This window comes from Cynocephalus volans, chromosome 4, assembly GCF_027409185.1.
Source record: "Cynocephalus volans isolate mCynVol1 chromosome 4, mCynVol1.pri, whole genome shotgun sequence".
Lineage (NCBI taxonomy): Eukaryota > Metazoa > Chordata > Mammalia > Dermoptera > Cynocephalidae > Cynocephalus > Cynocephalus volans.
In genome coordinates this window covers 152,147,871-152,174,122 of record NC_084463.1, presented here as the reverse complement: position 1 = coordinate 152,174,122, position 26,252 = coordinate 152,147,871, and the positions used below count along the sequence as shown (strand labels likewise).

At 36.0% G+C, this 26,252-nt stretch overlaps 2 protein-coding genes across 2 annotated transcripts; both read right to left on the bottom strand.

Moving 5' to 3' along the window:
* Positions 1-11,445: 11,445 nt before the first annotated feature.
* LOC134377116 (olfactory receptor 5AK2-like) lies at positions 11,446-12,375 on the bottom strand. Its single transcript, XM_063095733.1, has one exon. It carries the CDS (start codon positions 12,373-12,375, stop codon positions 11,446-11,448), a length of 930 nt encoding a protein of 309 aa, XP_062951803.1.
* Positions 12,376-25,030: 12,655 nt separating this feature from the next.
* On the bottom strand, positions 25,031-25,960 carry LOC134377080 (putative olfactory receptor 5AK3). The gene has a single exon (XM_063095697.1). It carries the CDS (start codon positions 25,958-25,960, stop codon positions 25,031-25,033), a length of 930 nt encoding a protein of 309 aa, XP_062951767.1.
* Between the last annotated feature and the right edge of the window lie 292 nt (positions 25,961-26,252).

The following is a 26,252-nucleotide window of genomic DNA, read 5'->3' as shown; positions in this document are numbered from 1 at the left end:
TGCCCGCACCTGGGAAAATGGAGGCAGCATGGTGGCAGTGAGTGGCCTGGTGGTGCAGGCGGGAGCCGCGTGGGCATCCACCCCCCGAACAGAGCTGTGCCAGGGATCACTCACTGTGCTGTGCCAGGTCGGGCGCTCGCTCTGTCTCTGGTTTGTTGCCTTCCGTGTTCTCGGCGCTGCCGCCTCGGGCTGTTCAGTCGCGGCGCCACTCGGGCGCTCCCAGGAATCTTCTTTAATGCCGGCCTGAAACCTCGAATCCTGAATAGGGCAGCTGGCCGCCTTCAGTGCGGCCCCAGCCTCCGGGATCCTGGCTGCATCCACAGCAGCCCTGGCGCCGTGTTCTCTGTTTCAAGACTCACTTTTGCAGCTAAGAAACAGTTCTTTTCCTGCTCCACACTTCAAAGCTGTTGCCTGTAAATGAGGCAGCCTCTCCTGCCGGGGGCAAAGTGGCGTTGAGCCCCCACGACCGGCCAGCAGCAGCAGTCCTCCCTTAAGAGATGGCGAGAGGAAGGTCCACAAGTTTCCCGGCTGCCTGAGGCCCAGTGGCCACCTTTTCCACCTCAGCTACTCCGCGCCAGCCGCCGCAGCCGCCGCCATCTTGAAACTGAAATACAATCTTTTGAAGAAGCTTTTATCCAGTGAGTAAAAGCACTTATCAGAGGAAGCTAAACTAGGTTGGGTGTTCACTTCAGCTAGAATCTTGATAGGGTATTACCATTTTCCGTGTCAATTTGACTTTAATTTTTCTGGATTGAAATAAAATGATTATGGGTATGTGTATTAGTCCATTTCTGTTGCTTATAACAAAATACTTGGAACTGGGTGATTTATAAGAAAACAAAATCTGTTGTTTACAGTTTCGGAGGCTGGGAAGTCCAAAGTCCGGGGAACACATCTGGTGAAGGCTTTCATTGGTGGTGGCTTCCGTTGTGGCAGGGTATCACACTGCAGATTGGTGGAGCAGAGAGAGAAGAGCGAGCAAGAGGCCAATTTCCTCATTCACTCTCCTTTTAAAGGCCTCCAAACCACGCCTGTGACCACCATTTTTAATCCATTCACTGCAGCACGGTCCTACAATCTAATCATCTCTTTAAGGCACCACCTTTCAATTACCATAATAAGATTATCCCACTCTTAACAGTTACAGTGGGAATTAAGCTTCTAATATATAAAACTTGGGGGACACAATTCAGACGTCAGTGAGTTTGGGGGGGAACATAATTCTATCCACTACAGTATGCTTTTCAAGAGCTAAGGAATCTAGCACAAGCCCCACCACCCATCTCCACACCCAGAATGTATATGTTAAGGATGTGCGGGCTCAATTTGAAATATTTGTTTCCGCTGTGATGAAGGTGCTTCCTAATCAAATGAATGTTACAAAGAAAATGGTCAACTACCTGAGTTTTTTTAAACGTGCTTTACATGTCCTGAATCCCTTAGCACCAAAGCTTCATGTATATTCAGCATCACGCAGTGGAAACAAAAAAGGTAGCCCTGCATTTGAATTTTTGTCCCACCAGTTAATGGAGACAAAGGATTTAACCTCTTTTAGCCTCAGTTCCTTCCTCTGTAAATGAGGATTACAGAGCTTACTTAGAAGTTAACTACATTCATTGAAACAATTTCCAATAGCAAAAGTTTGGAAATAGGTTTAAATAAATCACAGTAGATTCATGTTATGGATAAATGCTCAGGCTAAAACGAGTGAGTACCATACTCTGATGGGAAGGTGCCCATATCATACTGTCAAAAGAGAAAGAAAGTTGTGGAATAACGTGGAATTTAGGCCCTTTAAAAATCAGACTCTTTGGGCTGAGCCTGTGGCGCACTCGGCAGCGCGGTGACGCTCCTGCGGCGGGTTCGGATCCTATATAGGAATGACCGGTGCACTCCCTGGCTGAGCGCCGGTCACGAAAAAAAAAAAAAAATCAGACTCTTTTTCCCTCATTCCCACTCTTTCTTGCATTCATTCCCTTTATCTGTTTCAAGGATAAAAGTCAGGAAGAATATAAACCAAACTCTTAAGTAATAGTTAATCATGAGTGTGAGATTGGGTGAAAGAGAACCTCATTTTTAAAAGTTATTAATTTCTGAACCTTGACTTTTATTTTTTAATATGGGAATTCATGACCTTTACTGTTTTAAAAATGAAGACCATTTATGATTTTATGTAATCACTGATATGCTAAAGCTTAAGACTGCCATTTTATTTTCTGTTTTTACTTTCTCTTTGTTTCTTTTTAATTTCCCTGTCTTTCTGTGGATCATTTCAACTTTTTAAAAAAATCCATTTTGATTTATTTATAGTGTTTTTAGTGTGTATCTTTGTATAGTTTTTTTAGTGGCTGCTCTAGGTATTGTATTATATATACATAAATGATGTCACATTTTGCCAGTTTGAGTGAAGTAGAAAAACCTTAATTTCCTTTTCATACTTTATTCTCTCCAATTTTTCAATATAATTGTGTTAAGTATTTCCTCCATGTACATTGAGAACCACATTAGATAGTGTTATATTTTTTGCTCCAATTCTGAAACGTAATTCAGAGAACTTAAGAGAAGGAAAGTCTGCTGTATTTATCCATGTTTTTCATTTTTCCATGTTTTTACTCTTTCCTGATATTCTGAGATTCTTCCATTTAATACCAATTAAAAGACAGTTTGACAGAGTGGATAGAAAATCATGATGAAATTTTATGCCTTGTATAGGAAACCTACTCCAAATATAATGAGATTTGTCTGTTAAAGTAAAAAGAAGGAAAAGATATACCATGAAAATTAATCAAATTAATGACAAGGTGGCTATGTTAAAATGAGTTAAAGTAGACTTCACAACAAAGAAAATTACCGGTCATAGAGAGGGACCTAGAATAATGATAAAAGTGTTAATCCTTTGAGAAAAACATAGCAATCCTAAATGTACACAAGAGAGATGCTATAAGCAACGACTGACAGAATTTAAGGGAGGAATAGACAAATCCACAATTATAGTTGGACATTTAAGACTTCTCTCTCAACAATTAATACAACAACTATATAGAAAATTAGCTGGGGTATATAGAACTCAACATACCATCAATCAACAGGATGTAATCAACATTTGTAGCACACTCCACTTCACAAGAGCAGAATGCACAGCATGTTTTTTTAAAGCACCCATAGATATATATCAAAATAGATCATATTCCAGGCCAAAAAACCCTCTATAAATTTAAAAGAATTGAAATCATACAGTGAGTGTCCCCTGAACACAATGAAGTTGAGCAAAATTTAACATCTATTCATTATAAAAAAGAAAATCCTGAAAACCTAGGAATAAAAGACAACTTCCTCAATTGATGAAGAACACCTACAACTCCCCCCGCCCCCCCAGATTGGGAACAAGGCAAAGATTCTCTCACGGCTGCTATTCAATATAGTTCTGAAATTTATAGTCAGTGGAATAAGCAAAGAAAAAGAATGAAAGTCCTACAGATCAGAAAGGAAGAAATAAAACTGTCTCTCTTTTGCAGATGACATTTTTATGTAGAAGATCCCAAAGAATCTACCAAAACTTCTAGAACTAATACGTGAGTTTATAAAAGTCACAGAATACAAAATGACTATCTAAAAATTGATTGTATTTTTGTACTAGCAATAGACACATGGAAACTGAAATTAAAATGCAATATCATTTATAATCGCTGAAATATGAAATACTTAAGCATAAATCTAACAAAGCGTATATGAGATGTGTATGTTGAAAATTAGAAAATGCCAATGAAAGAAATCAAAGAAGCTCTTTATGTTAATGGATTGGAAGACTCAATACAGTAAAATGTCATTTCTTCCCAAACTGATATACACATTTAATGTAATTACTATCAGATCCCTTGTTACTTTTTAAGATATAAACAAGATCATTCTAAAGTTTATATGGATAGGTAAAGTAGTTAGAATAGATGAAACAATTCTCAAAGAGAAGCAAGTGGGATGAATCACTCCACCTGAAATCTGATTTATTATATAACTACTGTATGAACATTGTGAAAGTGTCAGAGGGAGACACAAAGATGTAACAAAACAGAGAACCTAGAAATAGATTCACACAAGTACAGACAATGAATTTTTGACAAAGGTGCAAAAGCAATTAAGAAGGGAAGATAGTCTTTTCAATAAATGGTGCTGGAGCAACAGGAGCAAAGGGATATCCACATAAGGTGTTGATGTAAAGCAAACACCTTGTAAAAAAAAAAATAACTGAATGGATCATACATTTAAATGTAAGTATAAAACTATAAAACTTTGAGAAGGCAATATGGGACAAAGTTTTCAAGTCTCAAAGGCTTAGTGAAGAGTTTTTAGACATGACATCAAATGCTTAATCTATAAGAGAAAAAAGCAATAAACTCGATCTCATCAAAGTTAAAACTTTGGCTTTGTTGAGGACTGGTTAAGAGAATGAAAAGGCATGTCACAGAGTGAGAGAAAATATTTTCAAACAGTACTGTCTGACAAAGAACTTGTACCTAGAGTATATAAAGAACTGTCAAACTCAGTATTTTTTACAAAAATAATTTAAAAAGTGGGTGAAAAATGTGAACAGACATTTTACCTAAGAGGCCATATAGATGGTAAATAGGATGTGAAAAGACACCTACCATCACTAGACATTAGAGAAATGCAAATTAAGAACAAGATGAGCTATCACTACACTATACACAATGACATATCACTACAAAATGGCTAAAATAACAATAGAGACAAGAGTAAGTGTTAACAAAGATGCAAAGTTACTGGACATCTCACACACTGGTGATGGGAATGTTAAATGGTGCTGACCCCGAAAAACTGTGGCAGTTTTGTAAAAAGCTAAACATATACTTACTATACAGCCCATTCCTTGAACATGTGGACAATTTCATTTGCACAAAACTTGCGTCTACATAAACATGTGTAAACAATTTTTTATAATAGCTTCATTTGTAACAGACCCAAAGTGTAAACAACCAAAATGTTCTATAATAGGTAGATGATAAAACATACTGTGGTACACTTATGCTATAGAATATTACTCAGCAATAAAAAAGAATAAAATATTGACACACAACAACTTGGCTGAATCTCAATGGCATTATGCTAAGTGAAAAATAGCCAGTTTCAAAGGTCTGATCCTGTATATGATACCATTTCTATGACATTCTCAAAATAAAAAATTATGGCGATGGAGAACAGATTAGTGATTGCCTGGTGTTAGAGGTGGTAGACAGAGGTGGGTGGGATAACTATAAGGAGTAGCATGATTGTCTGTGTCTTGGTAGTAGTGGTGGTTACACAAATCTACACAAGTAATAAAGTGACATAGACCTGTACACACAATTGTACCAATATCAAAATCCTGGTTTTGAGGTTGTACTATAATTATGTAAGTTGTAACCATTGGAGAAAACCTAGGTGAATGGTACACAGGTCCTCTGTACTATCTTTGGAACTTCCTGTGAATTTGTAAGTATTTAAAAATAAGAAGTTAAAAAAACGAAGAAGAGGAAATGTAAAGACTGCTTTGCAGTGATGTGAGGTTCAAGCAAGCAAATTTACATAAACTTCCCAGCATAGGGCCAGGCCTTGTATGTGTGCTCATAAAATACCCATAAAAACACATGCAAATAATGCATTAAGGGCATATAATATTGACCAGTGGATCGGTTCATTCAGTCATTCGTTTATTCATATCCTTTCTCAGGCAACCCTCAGCCCAGCTGAGTTCCCTCCCTTGGTATCCCTTTCATCACTATTGATAGAGCCATTCCTCCTGGTCTTGGGGCAAAGCAGGCTGGGTCTTTGACTCTGACCTTTTCACTCTACAACTTCCAGCACACACTGCAATGATACACAGTGGGGGTTAAAAATGGGATTGGCTTCGTGGTACCTATATGGAAGTTGCCTCCAGATTCTCTTTCTGCAACTGGTACAGGATGATTGCCCACCAGTCTCCCTCTTTGGGTCCTCCCCATCAAGAAGTTTATAGATGGAGACTAAGAGATCAATACTTGCTCCCTTCAGAATCCGAGATGTAATTGGAAAAACGACGTTCATCAGTTATTCTCTGCTGAAAAAACCTGAAGCTTCCCAGAGGGGGAAAAGTTTATTTTTGTGTTACTGCCATTAGAGACTATTTTCTTAGTATATGAAAGTTGCCCTGCTGTTGACAAATTCCTTCCTTCCTTTTTGACTTTCCACTTTTCTCCCCTTTTCTTTCTCCCTTCCTTTGTGCCTGCCTTTTTCACTACCTTCTTGCCTTATTTATTTATTTATTTATTTATTTATTTATTTATTTATTTATTTTGTAGTGTGAATAACAAATCATTCACATGGTAAAAAATTCAGAGTAGAGACTGTGCAGGGTAAAAACCAAGTGCCCCTCCATCCTTTGATTCCCAGTCTCCAGTTTTCTTCTCTTGAGATCGCTACTGCTACAAGCTCTAGTTATTCTTCTGGATATAAGCCTTGCATTGCACTTGCAAACTTATCAATATTTATATATTTTCTTCTTCCTCCACGCAGATGACAGAATATTATTCACATTGTTATGCAGCTTGTGTTTTACTTAATATTTATCTGTCTACATCAGTATGGAAAGAGAAGTCTCACCATTTTTAATAAGTGTATTATGTTTTATTGAACAGCTTGTGGTTTTGATAATAGCCATTTTAACAGGTGTAAGGTGATATCTCACTGTGGCTTTAATTTGCATTTTCCTGATGATTAGCAATATTGAACATTATTTTATATACCTGTTAGCCATTTGTATGTTACTTTCTTTGCCCATATTCTAATCGGTTTGCTCCCTTTTCTCCACATCCTAGCCAGCAGTTTGTGAGGTAGTGCATATGCTTACTTACTCTGTTTAGCCATTCCATAATGCATCAATGTATACATATTTCAAAACATCATGTTGTATATGGTAAATATATACAATTTTTATTTGTCAATTAAAAATAAATTAATTTTAAAAAGGGTATGAGCACTGTAAATTTTGATAGATATTGCCCCCTCTATAGAGAGGCTCTATCAATTTACATTCACTTCCTGCTAATCTAGAGTGACTATTTCTTCAAATCCTCTCTGACACTTTTTAAACTTTTATTATTCTGTTGCCATTATTATTGGTAATAATATTGGTGAAAAACAGTATATTTTAGTTTTGTTTGCTTTTTTCTTTTATGAATCATGTTGACCATCTTTTTATATTTCTATGAATCATGTTTCTTTTTTATGTGAATTATCTGTTTATATATATTTTTAAAAAGTATTTTGTTTTCAAGTTGATATTTTGAGTCAAGTATCTTTCCTTATATAAGCTGTAAATATTTACTTCTCAATATTAGTTATTTTGCTTTGCTTATTGTGTGTTTTTTGCCATGCAGAAAACTGATTTTTATGTAGCAAGTGTATTTTGTGTTTTGTATATTTATAAAGGACTTCACTCTAAAAGTTTAAAGAAATTTACTATCTTTTTTGTTGTCTTTAATGTTTAATTTTTAATTTTAAATAATCGATCCATTTAAAATTTATTTTTATAAAGCGTGTGTGATATGTTTTTAGTTTTACTCCCTCCCAAGCATCTGGTAATTATTTCAGTACTATTTATTGCATCATGACCCATGACTGCACTATCACCTTTATCACATAATACATTTTCTTGCATATTTTGACCTATGCCTGCAATTTAATAATATATTGATCTTCCTATATTTTGATGTTTTCAGACCTGTGATATTGTGAAATACAGTCTTCCTTTGGCATATGCAGGGGATTGGTTCTAGGATCTCTTTCATACACCAAAATCTGGGGATGCTCTAGTCCTGCAGTTGGCTCTGTGGAATTCACATATGTAAAGTTACCCCTCCGTGTAGGTGGGTTCTGCATCCCACAGTACCAAATTTTTGATTTGTAGTTGGTTGAGAAAAATCCACATGTAAGTAAACCTGTGCAGTTCAAGCCTGTATTGTTCAAGGATCAGCTGTATATATTTGGACTTCCTCCCAGTTTCCTGACACATAATTCCTAAACCCTTGGAATCTCTGGAGTGATGAATATCTTTTGCATGTTAATAAATGGCTGGTGGCTGCGGATCTCAAAAATAGCTTTAGGATGGGGGCTGGTCACCAGAAAGACTAAGGCGCGATTAGAGGGTTGGGAGGGAGTGTTTTGATTTGCTGAAGCTTGCTATAGATATCTTAATAACATCTTGCACATTTCTTGTAGGGTTTAGTTCTAGATCTTTTTGAAGGTGTTTCCAAACGGAAATTTAATTGCTTTCTATCTTAATTTGTTGATTTTACTGTTGTTATTAATTTCTGGATTTTTTTTTTTAACTAACCACCTTATTGAATCCTCCCGTTGCTTGTAATAGCTGATTCTCTGGATTTCCTCGGAAAGAATTATCCATCTTTAAATAAAGATAATTTAAAAATCATTTGTATTGAGGTGTAATGTAAAAACAATAAAATGTACTCATTTTAGTGTGTTTTGTTGAGTTATGAAAAATACATACACTTATGTAACTATCACCAGATTATAACTATAAAATATTTTCTTCAGCCAAAAAAAACCCTTTTACCATTTCCTTTTTATTAACCTCCTTTACAGACAACCACTGATCTTATTTCAGATTCAGCCATGCTGTTCTATATATTAATAGTTTGTTCATTGTTATTGTTGCTTTGTATTCCATTGAATAAGTATTTAACAATTTGTTTATGTATTCATTATTTGATGGACTTTTTGATTGTTTCCATGTCTGGTTATTATGGTTGAAGGTGCTCTAGGCACATCTGTACAAGTGTTTGTGTGAACCTATGTTTTTATTTCTCATGGATCAATAAATAGGGGTGGAGTTCATGGGTCATATGGCAATTGTCTTTAAAACTTTTAAAAAACTATCTGTGTGTGTGTCTGTATGTGCATGTATGAAAGTATACAAGAATGTATATGTATATAAGTTTGTATTCAGAATATATAGAGTGACCATATGGTCCAGCTGTTTCACTTCTAGGTATATACCTAAAATATCAAAGAAATGTATATACAAATATTCATAGCAACATTATTTATAATAGTCTGTATGTGGAAACAGCTCAATGTCCGTCAGTCGATGAATGAATGGACAAATTGTGATGATGTATCTGTACAGTGGACTATTATTTAGACATAATGAGTAATGAGGGGTACATGCTGCAACCCAAATGAAACTTAAAAATAATATACTAAGTGAAAGAAGCCAGACACAAAAGACCATTTATTGTATGATTCCATTTCTACGAAATGTGCATGATAGGCAAAGTAGACTAGTTGCTTTTAAGAGCAGGGGTGAGGGAGGAATGAGGCAGAATTGCTAATGAGTACAGGTTTTTTTTTGAGATAATAAAAGTGTTCTGAAATAAGATTGTGGTAATGGTTGCACAACTTTGTGAATATACTAAAAAGACTGCATTGTATACTGTAAACACATGAATTTTATGGTATGTGAATTATATTACTACTTTAAAAAATTTATTTGGCTGTACATGTAAGGCACGTGTGTTTTACTATATGTAAGTTATACTCTAATAAAATAGAAAAAAATAAAAACATATACAAACAAATTGAACAGATACTTTATAAAATAACCTATGCGACTGGCAAATAATCCCATAAAAAGATGATAAAGTTATTAACTGTCAGGGAAATGAAATTTATGACTACAACAAAAACCACTGCATACCCATTATGATGACTATAGCTAAAAAGTCTGACAATATCAAGTGTTGGTGAGGATGTGAGCAACTTGAACACTCATACATTGCTGGGAGAAATGTAAAATGTTGCAAACACTTTGGGAAATAGTCTGACAATGTTTTTTAGCTGAATTAACCTTTATTATTACAATTGTATTTCTTTTGTCCATTTAGTTCCTGTATTTTTCACTTCATGAATATTGAAGAGATATTATTTGGTACACAGATTCTCTATAAATATTTCACACTTCTGCACAGTTAGTTCCTCTGGGCAAAGGCTTTAGCAGCCATGACATTTGAGAATGTTTGTTTAAGGAGACATACCAGGATAGTAAAACTTAGAGATGTCTTCCTCCCCAGAGATGGTCCAAGGTGGTGAATAAAGACTTGTCTTTCCCTATCTGGAGAAGATTTGCTTAATTTCAGAGTAGAAATAAGCTTTCTCCCAACGGAGCAAGGATGAGCAGGTCTTATATACAAGCAGTGGTATATAAGAACAGAGTTTCCTAATTTTGTAATTCCTCTCCTGTAATGCACCTTGCTTTGTGGTCTGGTACCATCTGGTTTCTCTTGGTATGGTTTGGGTTATGACTGGCTCTTTACCTCACTCTTCCTGCCTGAACCCATAGGTTTGGACCTTCTGGATACACTGGGAAAGGTAGTAAACTCTGTCCTGTTAATTCTCCCACTAACTCCTTCCTATGGTTTAAGTGACTAGTAATATTGGGAGATGAATTGGAACAAGTGATCTCAGTGTTTTGTTTGTATTGCCTGTCCATAGGATGGATGTATGCTTGACCTTTCTCTCCCCACCCCCGCCAAAGGTGAGAACACTAAGGTTTAAGCTCATATTTGACTTCTAGATTTAAGCCTGGACTCCTGCATCTCTCCTCATTTCTGGAGACTGAGGGATGTAAGGCATCAATTCTGGGTATATGGGTCTTCCCTGTAGCACCAGACTCTGCATTGGATTTTGTTTTCCTAAGATGCACACTTGCAAGGGGGTATAGCTGGAGATTCAAGTTGTATTTACCAATGATCAAATTGATAAAATTGACTCCACATCATCCTGACTCCTGATTCAACTTTGTAATTCCTTAGGATACTAGTCCCAAATGTCCCAATATCTATGAGGATTTACTCAATTGTCCTTTCTCTCTTCCTCTTCTTTTCTTCACATATTATCCAAAACATGGTTATTCAAATTTTAATTTACAATAAAAAGATAGATGAGCTGTAGAGAAATAGTAAAAGTAACATTACTTCTCAAGAGAAGACCAAAATGATGTTTATCCTGGTAATTCCTTATACTGTAGTTGACGGGGGATGGATACTTATACAAAATTGATTATGAACTTCTCTTTAATTTATTTTTAATTCTTTTTAAAAGGCTTGAGATTGAAAAAAGGGTCCTCAAAATGTACAAAAGCAGTATCAAAGATCTTGATTTTAGATGCTTTATCTTTAACAGACACATGAATTAAAACCTTACTTATTTCATAATTTGAGATGTTTTTCAATATCTTTTAGATGCTATATATATATATATATATATATATATATATAAAATTAAGGGATGCTTTTGTATCTCAGAAACACTTGTCACAACTTCTGAGAGTGAGAAATAAGATAGCACTGTTGGTTTGCTTGTTGAACCATGTTGAGACAGAAATCGAGGTTGAAACTAGAAGCACTTCTTTCGCATCCCTTTTAGGGATTCTCTCACGTCTTGGTTTCTCAAGCTGTAGATCAAGGGGTTTAGCATGGGGATAATAATGCTGTAAAACACAGAAGCCACTTTTTCTTGTTCTTGAGACTCATTAGTATGATGGTGTAGATACATGTAAGAAAGGGTCCCATAGAAAATCGTAACTGCTGCCAGGTGGGAGGCACATGTGGAGAAGGCTTTTTTTCTCCCTGCAGCAGAAGATATCTTCAGGATGGCAGCCAGGATACATATGTAGGAAAAGATGACGACCATCACAGTGAACATCAAGTTAAACCCCACAAACACTGTTAGTAGCATGATGTTGAAGCCAATATTGGAGCATGATAGTGCAAGGATGGGAGGTTCATCACAGAAAAAGTGATTAATTGCATTAGATTTGCAAAAGTCCAAAGAGAAAGTAAAACTTGTGTTTACAGAGGCATTTAAGAAACCCATGACATATGAACCAAGTAACAGCTTAATGCACAATCTCCGGGACATTACAACTGGATAGCGGAGTGGGTTACAGATGGCCACATAATGGTCCACTGCCATAGCAGCCAGGATGTAGCAGTCACTTGTGGCAAAAGTACCATAGACTAATAATTGCACCACACATCCTCTGAATGGGATGGATTGCTTTGTCCCTATGAAATTTTGCAACATCTTGGGAGTGATAGCAGAGGTGTAACAGAGATCAACAAATGCCAAGTGTTGTAGGAAAAAGTACATGGGGGTGTGAAGGGAAGAATCAATCTTGATGAGTAGGATCATCCCAGTATTACCTACTAGGGTGACCACATAGATCCCTAGAAACACTGTGAAGAGGATATGCCAAGACTTGTGCTGACCAGCAAATCCCAGGAGAATGAATTCAGTCACTTGTGTGCCATTGTTTAGTTCCATGGCTAGCATAGGTTAAATATCAGCTGAAAAGTCATAAAGAAAAGCAGAAGAAGTTAAGGCCATTGTGATTTTACAACTAATTCTGGATTTAGAAATGTTATAATATTTGGTTTCACAGTGGGGTCAGAAAAATACTTCCTATGGCATAATTGACTTGCATTTTAAAAGCTGAACCTTAATACCAAACTTAGATAATTTCATTTACAGTTTGTAAAAATTGCCATAGGCTGTGTTCTCAGAGTACAAACTGTTCGTCATTTTATAATTGTATCAATTAAAGAACACATAAAACATACTTTTATTTACTTATATTTTATTTAATTGTATATAATTCTACATAATCTAAACACAATTTTATTTTAGATATTTATATTTAATTATATCACTTAGATATGGAAGAAAATTAAAGACAATAATAAAAATCACAAATCCTAAGCATTGAACATTCAACTTTAAAATGAAAATGAATTAAAAAAAAATTTAAGTTAAAAAATACCAGCATTATAAAAGAGAAAAGACTGGATACTGGCTGGAAATTTACTCAGGTAAATTTATTTGCCACAGAAGTATATGTCAAGTGATTAGTATTGGTCTATATAAATAATTTCCATAAATCAAATCAGTGGAAAACTTCACAAAAGACATAAACTGGAAAATTATAGAAGAGAAAACCTAAATATTTAATAGAAATATTACAAGATATAGAACTCAGTAGTAATCAGATAATTGTTTATTAGTAGTGCATTGAAATACAATTTAATAATCATCAGTCTAAAATGCTAAATTTAGTTGCAAATGTGGAGCCACCAAACACACGTATTTCTGGTGGGAAGGTAACTTAGCACAATCATGTTGAAGACAAATTTGGAGATATTAGTAAAATTAAATATATGCCTCTCTGTGGTTCAGAATTTCCAACATAGGTACATATTCTATTCTTGACCACATTGACAACGACATCCACATGTGCACACACACACACACACATGTTCATGCATGAATATGTATGAATATGTGGATATATAAAAACACATATACCCACACAAGAATGTTCATAGAATCATTGTTTGTCATGGAAAAAAGATAAACTATTAAGAACATTAGTGAAACATTAGTGAACTCATGTTGTAATAGCTACATGAATAAATCTCTCAAGTGGAACACCCTGAGTATAAAAAGTAAGTGGCAGAAGTTAGATGGTGGCTACATGAGTGGTGGATACATTATTTTAAATATATTTTTATGTATCTTAACTATTGTGTAATAACAGAAATTGCTCATAGAAGAAAAAAGCACATTCCGATACATCAGTAGGGGTCTCCTTTGCCCTGATGTTGGCAGAGTCAGGCAGATCTGTAGCTCCATAGATGAGATGGTCAGTTTTAGATGTGGGGACTGTAGTAAACAAAACCTGTTGTATGTATGGGCTTCTCTGTTTCTTTCAAATATCTTGAGAAATTAGCAGAGTGAGATAACTCTGTAGTGATGGCAAAAGAAACAGTTCTCTTCAATTCTACGTTTAGTGAGGGTTAAGGACCAATAAATTAGCATAAGTTAGACATACAGATGGCCAACAGATATATGAAAAAAAATGCTCAACATCACTAATCACCAGGGAAATGAAAATCAAAACCACAATGAGGTATTACCTCATACCTGTTAGGTTGGATATTATTAAAAACAAAAGAGATTACAAGTGTTGGTGAGGATGTGGGGCAAAGGGTACCCCTGTACACTGTTGGTGGGAATAAAAATTAGTACAGCCATTATGGAAAACCTTGAGAAGTTTCTCAAGAAATTAAAAATAGAACCACTATGTCATCCAGCAATCCCACTACTGGGTATATATCCAAAGTGAATGAAGTCAGTACATCAAACGGAAAGGTGCATGCCTGTGTTTACTGCAGCATTATTCACAATAGCCAAGATATGGGAGCAACCTAAGTGCTCATCAATGGATCAGTGGATCAATGCATAAAGAAAATGTGATATATTTACACAATGGAATACTCTCAGACTTAAAAAGAAGAAAATCCTGTCATTTGGGACAATATGAATGAACCTGGAGGACACTATGCTAAATGAAATAAGCCAGACACATAAAGACAAATAATGCATAATCTCACTTATCTGTGGAATCTAAAAAAGTTGAGCTCTTACAAGTAGAGAGTAGTATGGTAGTTACTGGAGACTGCGGGGTGAGGAGAGGGATGGAAAAACAGGAGGTGTTGGTCAAAGGGTATACAGTTGGGTAGACAGGAGGAATAAGTTTTGAAATCTATTGCACAGCATGATGACCATAGTTAATAACAATGTGTTGTAAATTTCAAAATTGCTAAAAGAGTAGATTTTAAATGTTCCTAACACAAAAAATGTTAAGTAGGTGAGGTGATGGATATGTTAATTAGCTTCATTTAATTATTCCACAATATAGACACAGATCAAAACATCACATTGTATCTCTTATGTATATACACACACACACACACACACACACACACACACACAATTATTATATGTCAATTAAAAATAAACTATAAAAAATGAAGTTTGTGTAAGTTGCCTCCTTAGGTAAATTTGCTGTAAAATAGATGAAATGCAGTTCTCTCAAGGAGGCTTCCATCCAGTGGGTAAAGGTGCTTTTCAGAGGAAGCTAGATAGAGGTCCACTTAAAACTAGAATCTTGATAGGGTAATGGCATTTGCTATATCAATTTAATCACTCTGAATTTCAATAAAATATATGACATTATCAGGGACATTTTTCAAGAGCTAAGGAAACAAGTCCAAGGGGCATACAGACACACACACACTATCTATTTGTTACGCATGGTTTTACTCAGTATGAAATTCTTTGTTTCGTCTATAACAAGGGTATTTGCTAACCAAATTAATTTTGTGAACTAGATGGCCAATTACCTGAGTGTTTTGAATGTGCTTAACCTATACTGAATTCCAGTGTTTCTGAAACTTCATTTTTACTCAGAACAGTGTAGTGAAAAGGAAACCGGCTGACCTGGATTTGAATTCTAGTTCTACCATGCTATATAGACAAAGAATGTAACTCTTTTCAGAGTCAGCTCTTTCTTCTGTAAAACGGGAAACAGAATTTTTTAGGAGGTAGTGATGTTCATTTTGACATTATTTATAATAGCAAAATTTGGAAATTTGGGGGGTTAAATAAATGACAGTAGATTCATATTATGGATTAATACACCAAAGTATGAGATAAAATATACTGCTATGGAAAAGTACCCACGTCAAATTTTTATTTGAGCAAAGCAAGTTACAGAATAGTATGAATAATGGGGACCTTTGTAAACTAAAGTTATTCTTCATTCTCACTCTTTATTTTTCTGTCTTTCTTTATGTGTTTGTGGAAAAGCTCAGGAGGAGACACACCAAGCTTTTGATGGTTATCCTTGGGCAAGCAGTGGGGAGACAAGAGAAATCAGCAAACTTATAAACTTCTGTAATTTTACTTTTTGAAGTAGATTTAATTGTTTAAAAAAGAAAGGTGAAAGGAGGGAAAGAATTAAAGCCTGCTTTGTAGTGATGTGAAGTTCAAATGAGCTGATTTATGTAAACTTCCCAGCAAAGGGCCAGTAATGAATGAGCCCTCAACAGTTGATCATAATAACACATGCAAATAATACATTAAAAGCATATAATATTTATTCATTAATTTGTCCATTCATTTATCCATTCATGCAATGGTTCAGTTCTGCTATCATTTGTTCATTCACTTCTTTTCTCAGGCAGCACAGCCCAATTCGGTCCCCTCACTCCGTTTCCATTAAGTTACCGTCAATGAAATGATTCCTCCTTGTCTTGGAATGAAACTTGCTGGAACTTTGGCTCTGATCCTTTCACTCCACCACTTTCAACATACTCAGACGATTCTCTGCTAATGTTGAAAAATGTCATGTGCTTTGTTTTACTTACATGAGAGCGGCTTCTCTTTCTGTAACTGGTGCAGGCTGATTGCCCACCAAGGCCTCTCCTCCGATCAGAGAGATTATGTTTGGGGCTTACAGGATTGATACTCACTCCCTTGAGACTCTGAGTTTCCAGGGGTTGAGATGCAATTGGGAAAAACAACATTCATTAGTTATTCTCTGGTGAAAAGTGTTAAGATTTTAGGACAAATTTAATGTTCTTTCTCCCCACCCCAAGCTAATTGAAGTAGGGTAGACAAATAAAAATTGTACACATTTAAGTTATACAATGTGATATTTTGATATCCATTTACATTGCGAAGTGATTATCACAATCAAACAAATTAACATATCCATCATCTCACATAGTTACTTTTTGTGTGTATGGTGAGAACACTTGAAATCTGCTCTTTTAGCAAATTTCATGTATAGAATATATTTCATGTATAAATATTAACTGTAGTCACCAGGCCGTACATTAGGTATTCAGAATTTATTGATTGTGTAACTGCAGTTTGCCCCTTCCTCAATCCTCTGGTAACTACTGTTCTACTTCGTTACTATGAGTTTGATTTTTTTTTTTTTTAGATTCAATGTATTCCTGAGATCATGCAATATTTGTCTTTCCATGTCCTGCTTATTTCACTGAGCATAATGTCTTCCACGTTCATTCAAGTTGTCACAAATGGCAGGGTTTTCTTCTTTCTAAAATCAGAATAATATTCCATTGTATATTGTATATATATAAAATAGGTCTTCAGAACTGTTTTATATACCACATGTTCTTTATCCGTTCATCTGTCGATGGACACTTAGGTTGTTTTCACATCATGGCTATTGTGAATAATGCTGTAATGAACATAGGAGTACAAATATCTCTGTGAAATGGTGGTTTTATTTCCTTTAAATATATACACCCAGAAGATGGATTGATGGATTATATGGTAGTCCTAGTTTTAACTTTTTGAGGAACCTCCATACTGATTTCCATAATGGCTCTACCAATTTACATTCCTACCAGTAGCATACCAGGATTCCCTTTTCTCCACATCCTTGAAAAGACTTGCTATCTTTTGATTTTTTAAAATAATACCCATCGTGATAGGTGTGAGGTGATATCTCTCTGTGGTTTTGATTTGTACTTCCCTGGTGATTAGTGGTGTGGAGCGTCCTCTCAGATACCTGTTGGCCATTTGTATATCTTCTTTGAAAGAAATGGTTTTTGCTACTGAGTTATATGAGCACCTTATATATTTTGGGTAGGTAATTAGATCAAGAGGGTGGAGCCCTCAAGAATGGGATCAGGGTCCTTATATAAAGAGGGTCCAGACAGTTTCACTCTCCCTTACACCTTGTCAGGATGCAGAAAGAAGAGGGTTGTTTATGCCCCGTGAAGCAGGCCCTCACCTGGCACTGAGTATGCCCTGCCTTGATCTTGAACTTCTCAGCCTGTAGAGCTATGAGAAAAAGACAAATTTCTCTTATTTATAAGCCATCTAGCCTATGGTATGTTTTAAGAGCAGCCTGAGCTTACTAACACAGCTGTACTGGGCTGTAGCTAGTATTCTTTCTTGTTTTAGTGTTAACAGTAAAGTTTTCTGTGTGTATCCTTTGTTCACTTATTCAGCAACTATTTTAATGAGCACCTAATACATTCCTGTCAAGTAAAAGATGCTGCGAATACTGTAATGAGGAAAAGATATAAATTATTCTTCCCTTTTCAGAGATTAAATTTGAGAATTTCTTTTTTATACATCTATGGGAGGATGAATCTTATCCTGGTCTTGTGTCAGCTAAGAAACAATTTACCATAGTAGGAATATGAGACAGTAGGTTACAAAAATAGCCAAACATTATTTCCTTCATTGCATCAACACCACTGTGATGTGAAGTTGCAGATCTTTCCATCTAGGTTGGCCATGCGACTGACTTAGGCCCGTGTGATATCAGCAAATGTGGTACAGAACTCACCACAGGATACTTCTGACACTCAGTGTTCGTAATCTGTGCTCAGTCTACAAGTACTTTCTCCTTATCTATTGGAGAGGTTCTTTTGCATCCTTAGTTTGTAAGGAAGAGGTAAAGAGTTTAATATGAGAATCATAATGCCATAAAATATAGATGATCTTTTTTTCTGCTCTTTAGACATAGCAGATCCAGCTGTAAGTACATGTAAGAAAGGAGGCCATTGAAAATGTTGACAGGAAAAATAAACAAATGGGATTATATCAAACTAAAAAGCTTCTGCACAGCAAAAGAAACAATTAACAGAGTTAAAAGACAACCAACAGAGTGGGAGAAAATATTTGGAAAATATACATCTGACAAAGGATTAATACCCAGAATATATAAGGAACTCAAACAACTTTACAAGAAAAAAACAAGCAACCCAATTAAAAAATGGGCAAAAGAGCTAAGTAGGTATTTCTCTAAGGAAGATATACAAATGGCCAACAGACATATGAAAAAGTGCTCAACATCACTCAGCATCCGGCAAATGCAAATCAAAACCACACTGAGATACCATCTAACCCCAGTCAGGATGGCTAAAATCCAAAAGACCCTGAACGATAAATGCTGGCGAGGTTGCGGAGAAAAAGGAACTCTCATCCATTGTTGGTGGGACTGCAAATTGGTGCAGCCTCTATGGAAAATGGTATGGAGGTTCCTCAAACAATTGCAGATAGATCTACCATACGACCCAGCCATCCCACTGTTGGGAATATACCCAGAGGAATGGAAATCATCAAGTCGAAGGTATACCTGTTCCCCAATGTTCATCGCAGCACTCTTTACAATAGCCAAGAGTTGGAACCAGCCCAAATGTCCATCATCAGATGAGTGGATATGGAAAATGTGGTACATCTACACAATGGAATACTACTCAGCTATAAAAACGAATGAAATACTGCCATTTGCAACAACATGGATGGACCTTGAGAGAATTATATTAAGTGAAACAAGTCAGGCACAGAAAGAGAAATACCACATGTTCTAACTTATTGGTGGGAGCTAAAACTTAATATATAAATTCACACACACATACACACACACACACACACACACACACACACACACACAAAACCGGGGTGGGGGGAAGAAGATATAACAACCACAATTACTTGAAGTTGATACGACAAGCAAACAGAAAGGACATTGTTGGGGGGGAGGGGGGAGGGAGAAGGGAGGGAGGTTTTGGTGATGGGGAGCAATAATCAGCCACAATGTATATCGACAAAATAAAATTAAAAAAAAAAAAAAAAAAAGAAAAGTTAGAGTTTACCAAAAAAAAAAAAAAAAAAAAAGAAAATGTTGACAGCTCTCAGGTGGAAGACACCTGTGGAGGAAGGCCTTTTTCTTCCAGAGAGCAAGCTCAGGATGGTGAAAAATACATTTGTATTACTAGATGATGATTAACACAGTGACAGTCAATTTAAGTGCAAAATAGATTAACAACCATTTTCATTAAATGTATTTTAAGTGAATTTTTATTGAGATAATTATAGGCTCACATGCAGTTGTCAGAAATAATACAGAGAGGTCTCAGCTTGTAGTTTTCCAAATTTGCTTTCCCTAGTTTCTTCCTGTGATAGGCAGAATAATGATTCTCCCAAAATGTCCCTGGAGCCTGTGAATACATTAGGTTACACGGAGTCTTTGCCTGATTTCTATTGGTTATAACAGAATACCTGAAACTAGGTAATTTATAAAGAAAGAGAATTTATTTATTACAGTTTTGAAGGCTGTTAGGTCCCACATCAAGGGGATGCATCTTGTGAGGGTTTTCTTAATGCTGTGAACTCTGTGCAGAGTACTGAGGTGTGCAGGGCATCACATGGTAAGAGGAAGAGGACAGGAGTGTGTTCATGTGCTCTCTTCTTCTTTATAAAGCCACCAGTCTACTCCCATGATAACCCACTAGTCCTTTAATACATTAATCCATAAGGGGATTAACGCATTCATGAGGCCACAGCCCTCATGATCCAATCACCTCCTAAAGGCCTCATCTTTCCAATACCATAGTCAGATTCCTATCCTCTTGACACTGTACAGTGGGGATTAAGTTGCAACATGAGATTTGGAGGGGACATTCAAACCATATCATATGGTAAAGAGGAATTAAGGTTGCTAATCAGCAGACCTTGAGATGGAGAAATTATCAGGGATTATCCAGGTGGCCCCCAAGTAATCATAGGGGTCCTTATAAGTGAAAGAGATGGCAGAAGAGTGAGAGTCAGAGAGAGATTTGAAGATGCTATGACACTGGCTTTGAAGAGGGAAAAAGGGTCTATGATCCAAGGAATGCAAGTGACTTCAACAAACTGATAAAGGCAAAGAAGTAGTTTCTTTTGTAGAGACTCCCAAAAGAATCAGAGCCCTCTGACATCTTGCCCTTGAGACTCATTTTGAATTTCAGACTTCTAGAACTGTAAGATAATATATTTGTGGTGTTTTAAGACAGTTTCTGCTAATTTATTACTGCAGCAATAGAAAACTAATACGCCCTCATGGTAACATTTTGTAAGACTAGTATATAATGTCCAAATAAGGATACTGATATTGTTACAATCACTGATCTTATTCAGATTTACCTGGTTTTACTTTACTTATTTGAGTGTGTGTTGTGCTAAGGTCTATAAGATTTTCTTACCTGCATGGGTTCCTGTATTCACCACCATAGTCAAATGTGAAAGTCGTTGGAATCAGAGTGGAGTCTCACATATTAAAACCCTTGACAAATAGAACCGAGGGAAGGCCTTGAAGGGGAAGTCCTCATGCACATATGCCTGATAACGGGAACTATCACGAAAGACTACAAAACCACGGCATTGCACAGAGGCTATCACAACCTTACACAAAAAGTACTGCTGTGAAGACTGCAACTGCAGGTCCAACCTCAAACTGGCATCACCCTTGTTATTGATCCTTGTATCCAAGGATTATTATCCCCAAACAATTATGAAATCCTTTGTCTTCCTTTACCTCCCTGAATATGCACGCAATTTACCATGGTATTCGTATTCCCATTGCAATGCTGTATTCCCAATTTAACTCATTATTGTCTTATAGTGCCTGTCTCTTAGCTTTCTTCACTCAGCATAATTCCCATGAGTTTCATCCAAGTTGTTGTGTGTATCAATGTTTCATTCATTTCTATTGTTGAGTAGTATTCCACGGTACATGTGTACCACAGATTGTGGAACCATTATCATGGTAAAAGGCATCTAGGATGATGACAGTTTTTGTCTATTTCAAATAAAGCAGCTATGAACAGTCATATGTAGGTTTTTGTGCGAATATAAATATTCATTTCTCTGGAATAAATATTCATGTGTGCTGGGTCATATGGTAATTGCAAGTTACTTTTTCAAGAAATTGCCAAACTGATTTCCTATACCATTTTATATTTCCATCAGCAATATATGAGTAATATCAGTTTTCTGCTTCCTCGATAGCATTTAGTGTTCTCACTATTTTTATTTTATTTTATTTTATCCATTTGGATAGGCGTTTAGTGATATTTCATTGCATTTCTACTTTGTATTTCTGTTAAATTATTTATTCAAAATAAGACACTAGATTAATACCTGAGGGTGGTGACATAAGTTAATGTCTAAGCTTATTTTCTTACCCTTTTCACTAATATGCAGTTGTTCTTCGTTGCTTTTCAACGAATCCTGGTTTTGTCTTTTTAAGGTGGCAGCTGAAGTGAGCCATTTCTGCATTTTGTTAATGTATCTTAGATGTTTGGGGGTTTCTTTCTTTTTCACAAGCATCTATTGCAAGCATCTCTCAGTTAGCTGGTTCTCACATAAGTTTAACATTTTGACATAGGTGGGCCATTTGTATTTCTCATTCCACTTTGTTGCTAATATTATTGCCCAGCTAGGAGAAAAATCTTGTAGTAAACTATGATTAATATCCTACATACTTTAAGGCATCATAAAGCTTAAAAGAGAGTGTGGAATTACTGGGCCAAAATTTATAAGAAAATAGAAATCCAAAGATGTGAATCTGGCATTTTGCCAAAGGCATATTGGTTGATTTGGAAGAGGCAGCTGAGAAACTGAGCAGTGCTTTTTAAATCTTAATAGGTCCAGGGAGACAAAATGGCTAGTACTTCTGATGGGAAAATTTCTAAAGCTTCATTAGAGACATTAGGGGATAAATAAATGGAGAGACAAACTGTGAGAAAAAAATACCCTATATAGCTCATTTTGATTTGGTCATATATTTCCCCATTTTCCTACTTCTAATCCATACCAGCACTGTTTATACATAGCTGACACATACTTATTTTATACATACCATACTGTTTTTTATTATTTTAAAATTGAAATATAATTGACTACACATATTTGTAGTGTACAGGGTTGAATATCATTGTTTATATACATTATGTGATGACTAAATCAGGATTATTAGCATATTCACCATGGTAAAATGTAATCATTCTTTGTGACCTTTTACCAATTTTTCCCTACTCCCCCTACCGCTTCCCACCTCTAGCAACCAAAGTTCTGTTCTCACCTTTTGAAAATTCAAAGAATTGTTCTTTTTGTTATATCTTCAAAAGTGGAAGCTTAAAAATTAAACAAATAATGAAAGAAACAACAATTGCCGTAGAGTTATAGACTTTTTGCTTCCAATGTCTTTGTTCTTAACCACCATTCAAGTTATTGACCTTTGACTTGCATAGCAAAGATCCTGAGAATTTATGCTTTTCATTACCTGTGGACCACCCAGACTTCTCAGCCTCTGTTTTCTAGGTATCATTTTCAATTCTACGAATTTTGAGGTTAATATGGAATTCATTGTGTACTACTTAGCAAATAAGTAAGCCTGAATGGTGCATATTCATGAGGATTTCTTGCTTATAATTTGTAAGTAAGTAAAAAGTTAGCCTGGATGATATATATTATGAGAAATTCTGCTAACAATTTGGAAATAGTTTGTCTTTTGAATAGGGCAAAATCTTAAAATCTGAACACTTGAGAATACAGTCACTAACGAGGTTTACCAGACTTTATCCTCATGCCCAGGAAGGTTCATGTTCTCTCGGACTAAAATGTGTTGCCTAGACATAAAAGCAAACTTTTCGTATACTGCACTATATTCCTTGTTTGTCTGCTTTCTGCAAATATTGGAAAATACGTGACTAATTACGAAAACACAGTTTGTTTCATTTTTTTTAGATTCATCTTGGAACTTTTTGCATCTGGTGCCGGCTGGTTGTCTTCTCACATTAAAGTTTTCCAATTGCTCCAAGTGGGGCATTTTACTTCTGAGGCCTGCAGGGATGGGACGTATCCTGTGAGTGATAAAAGATAAAGCATTCGTGAGCTCACCGCTGTCAAACCAAAAGCTGATCTTCTCAGCAGAGTCCAATGAAAAGCTGTCAGAAGTGACTAAATTTTAAGGGTTTTTCATCCTGGGCAGTTCTGCCTATGGACTTTGCTTATATTCTTTCCAGGACTGTGGTTAGTTGTGGAGTCAAAAAACCTGGACTTGAGTCATTGATCTTCCTCTTATTAGCTGTATTATGTTTCATAATTTACTTCATATCTCGATACCTCAATTGTTTCCAGTACTGGTCCTTAAAGATACTTGAATCTTCCCTGGAGAGAAAGTCCTTTCTTTTATAAAGACACGTCTCTGCTAGCGAGATTATGCTCATCCTGCCTTGACTTCAGGTTAATTTTTTCTTTCCTCTTAGAAATTATGCAGGATGTCATATTTGAACATATATCTTCTTCTTTTGCCCAGTGCTCCTCATGCTGTTACGTAGCAGTACGTTTTCTGGCCAGTTCATTAACTGGCTGGTATTACCTTGATGTGAAATTTGCTCTCTAGTCTAGCTAGCATGGCATCCTAGGACTCAGGTCGGAGTTTCCATCGCCTGCTCTCAACCTATCTACAAAAGTTTTCTTGTCAACAGTTTTTCTTTGTGATTGCAAGGGCTTTTGGCCTCTCTTCCATTTCCTACTGAGTTTTTGTTGTTTAAAGTTACCTAACTGGTGTGACTCTTTGAATGATCATGACCAGGTTTTTAGATTCATTTACATCTAGATTTTTTTATGTTAGAAAGAAAAATGTAAAAGATTGGCAGGGGTTCCCTTTACCTAGGCAAGAAAGAGATGAAATGAGAATTAAGAGGATAACTAATGACAGAAATAAATGTTTTTAACTGCCAGGAAATACAACAAATATGGGAATGTTGGGTAAAAAAGATAACTTGAGTCATAAGATGCGTTTAAAAGCAATACATTTATTTTACATTCAGATTTGTGCAATATTTTGAACACAATTTATGAAGGCCCTCACTGAAGACAATTTGAGAAACTTGTTTAAATGAGTGGAAATAACGAACTTCAATTGTAATTTGGATTATATAAAAATAGGGGTTTTTAGAAACATGAAATCATATTTGAGAAATATTTGAAACAACACTTTATAAAGTTTATATGTGCTTCTCAGTATTTTAAATAATCCCTTCTCCATGGGTAATGAAAGATGTGATTCTCAAACTATATTCCAGGGAAAATGATTGTCAGTAGAGGTGCTTAGCATATTTACCACCCTGCGAGTTTTTATCTTTTTAAATGGGTAGCCTTAAATTAAGAGCTGAACATGTTTTTAACTTCAGAAATATTAAATTGTGGTAAAACATCTCAACAGAATGCTTGATGTGCCGAATTTGAAGAATGTGAGTCCAATCTAAATGAACTTTTTCCCTATCACTTTTAGAGCTTCTTTTACCTCTTTATTTCTCAAACTATAGATTAGAGGGTTCAACATGGGAATCACAATGCCATAAAATATGGAGGCCACTTTTGTATTCTCCTGGGGATTATTAGAATGAGGCTGTAAGTACATGTAAGAGAGAGTTCCATAGAAGATGGTGACTGCAGTCAGGTGGGAGGCACATGTGGAGAAGGCTTTCTTCCTCCCTGCAGTCGAAGTCATCCTTAGGATGGCAGCCACGATGTACATGTAGGAGAAGATAACAACCAAAACAGTGGACACCAAATTGAATCCCACAAAGACAAGAAGGAGCAGAATGTTGATGTCAATGTTGGAGCATGAAAGGGCAAGAATTGGGGGAACATCACAGAAAAAATGATTGATGTTGTTGGACATGCAGAAGGACAGTGAAAATGTAAAACCTGTGTGTACAGAGGCATTTATTGAGCCCATGACATATGAACCACCTACCAATTGGATGCAGACTGTTCGGGACATAATTATGGAATAGCGAAGTGGCTTACAGATGGCTACGTAACGGTCCACAGCCATAGCTGCCAGGAGGTAACACTCACTGGTAGCAAATGTTGCATAAACCAATAATTGCATCACACAGCCCCGAAATGATATCGTTTTATTTTCGACTATAAAGTTTTGCAACATCTTGGGAGTGATAGCCGAGGTGTAACAGATATCAACAAAAGCCAAATGTTGTAGGAAAAAGTACATGGGTGTTTGAAGTCTGGATTCTGTCTTGATTAGCAGGATCATTCCAATATTTCCCACCATGGAGGTTGCATAGATCAGTAGAAATACAATGAAGAGGACATACCTAAACTTGTATTGGACACCAAACCCGAGAAGATGGAATTCAGTCACGTCAGTGTTATTTCCTTGTGTCATGGTTACCAAAAGTCTGAGAGGGACCAAGAGAAAGACCAAGAAAAGAAGGAAAATCTCTGTGACTACTTGAAATAAAAAGACTCTTACATTTCAGATCACTTTTTTTTTTGACTTGGATTTTCATGGCAACACACAGAAATGGGTTATTGCTTTTCAGATAATTTTTAATCTTTTTGATAAGAAACCAGTATAGAAACAGTAATATGAGAGCCATGGATTATTTTAAAATGAAGAATATTTCACAGAAGTATATTGATTTTTAATGTGTAAGTAAGAAACACAGATTAACATA

What these genes read in the sequence shown, in the direction of transcription:
- LOC134377116 (XM_063095733.1), bottom strand. Translation starts at nt 12,375, where the DNA reads ATGGAACTAAACAATGGCACACAAGTGACTGAATTCATTCTCCTGGGA.
- LOC134377080 (XM_063095697.1), bottom strand. Translation starts at nt 25,960, where the DNA reads ATGACACAAGGAAATAACACTGACGTGACTGAATTCCATCTTCTCGGG.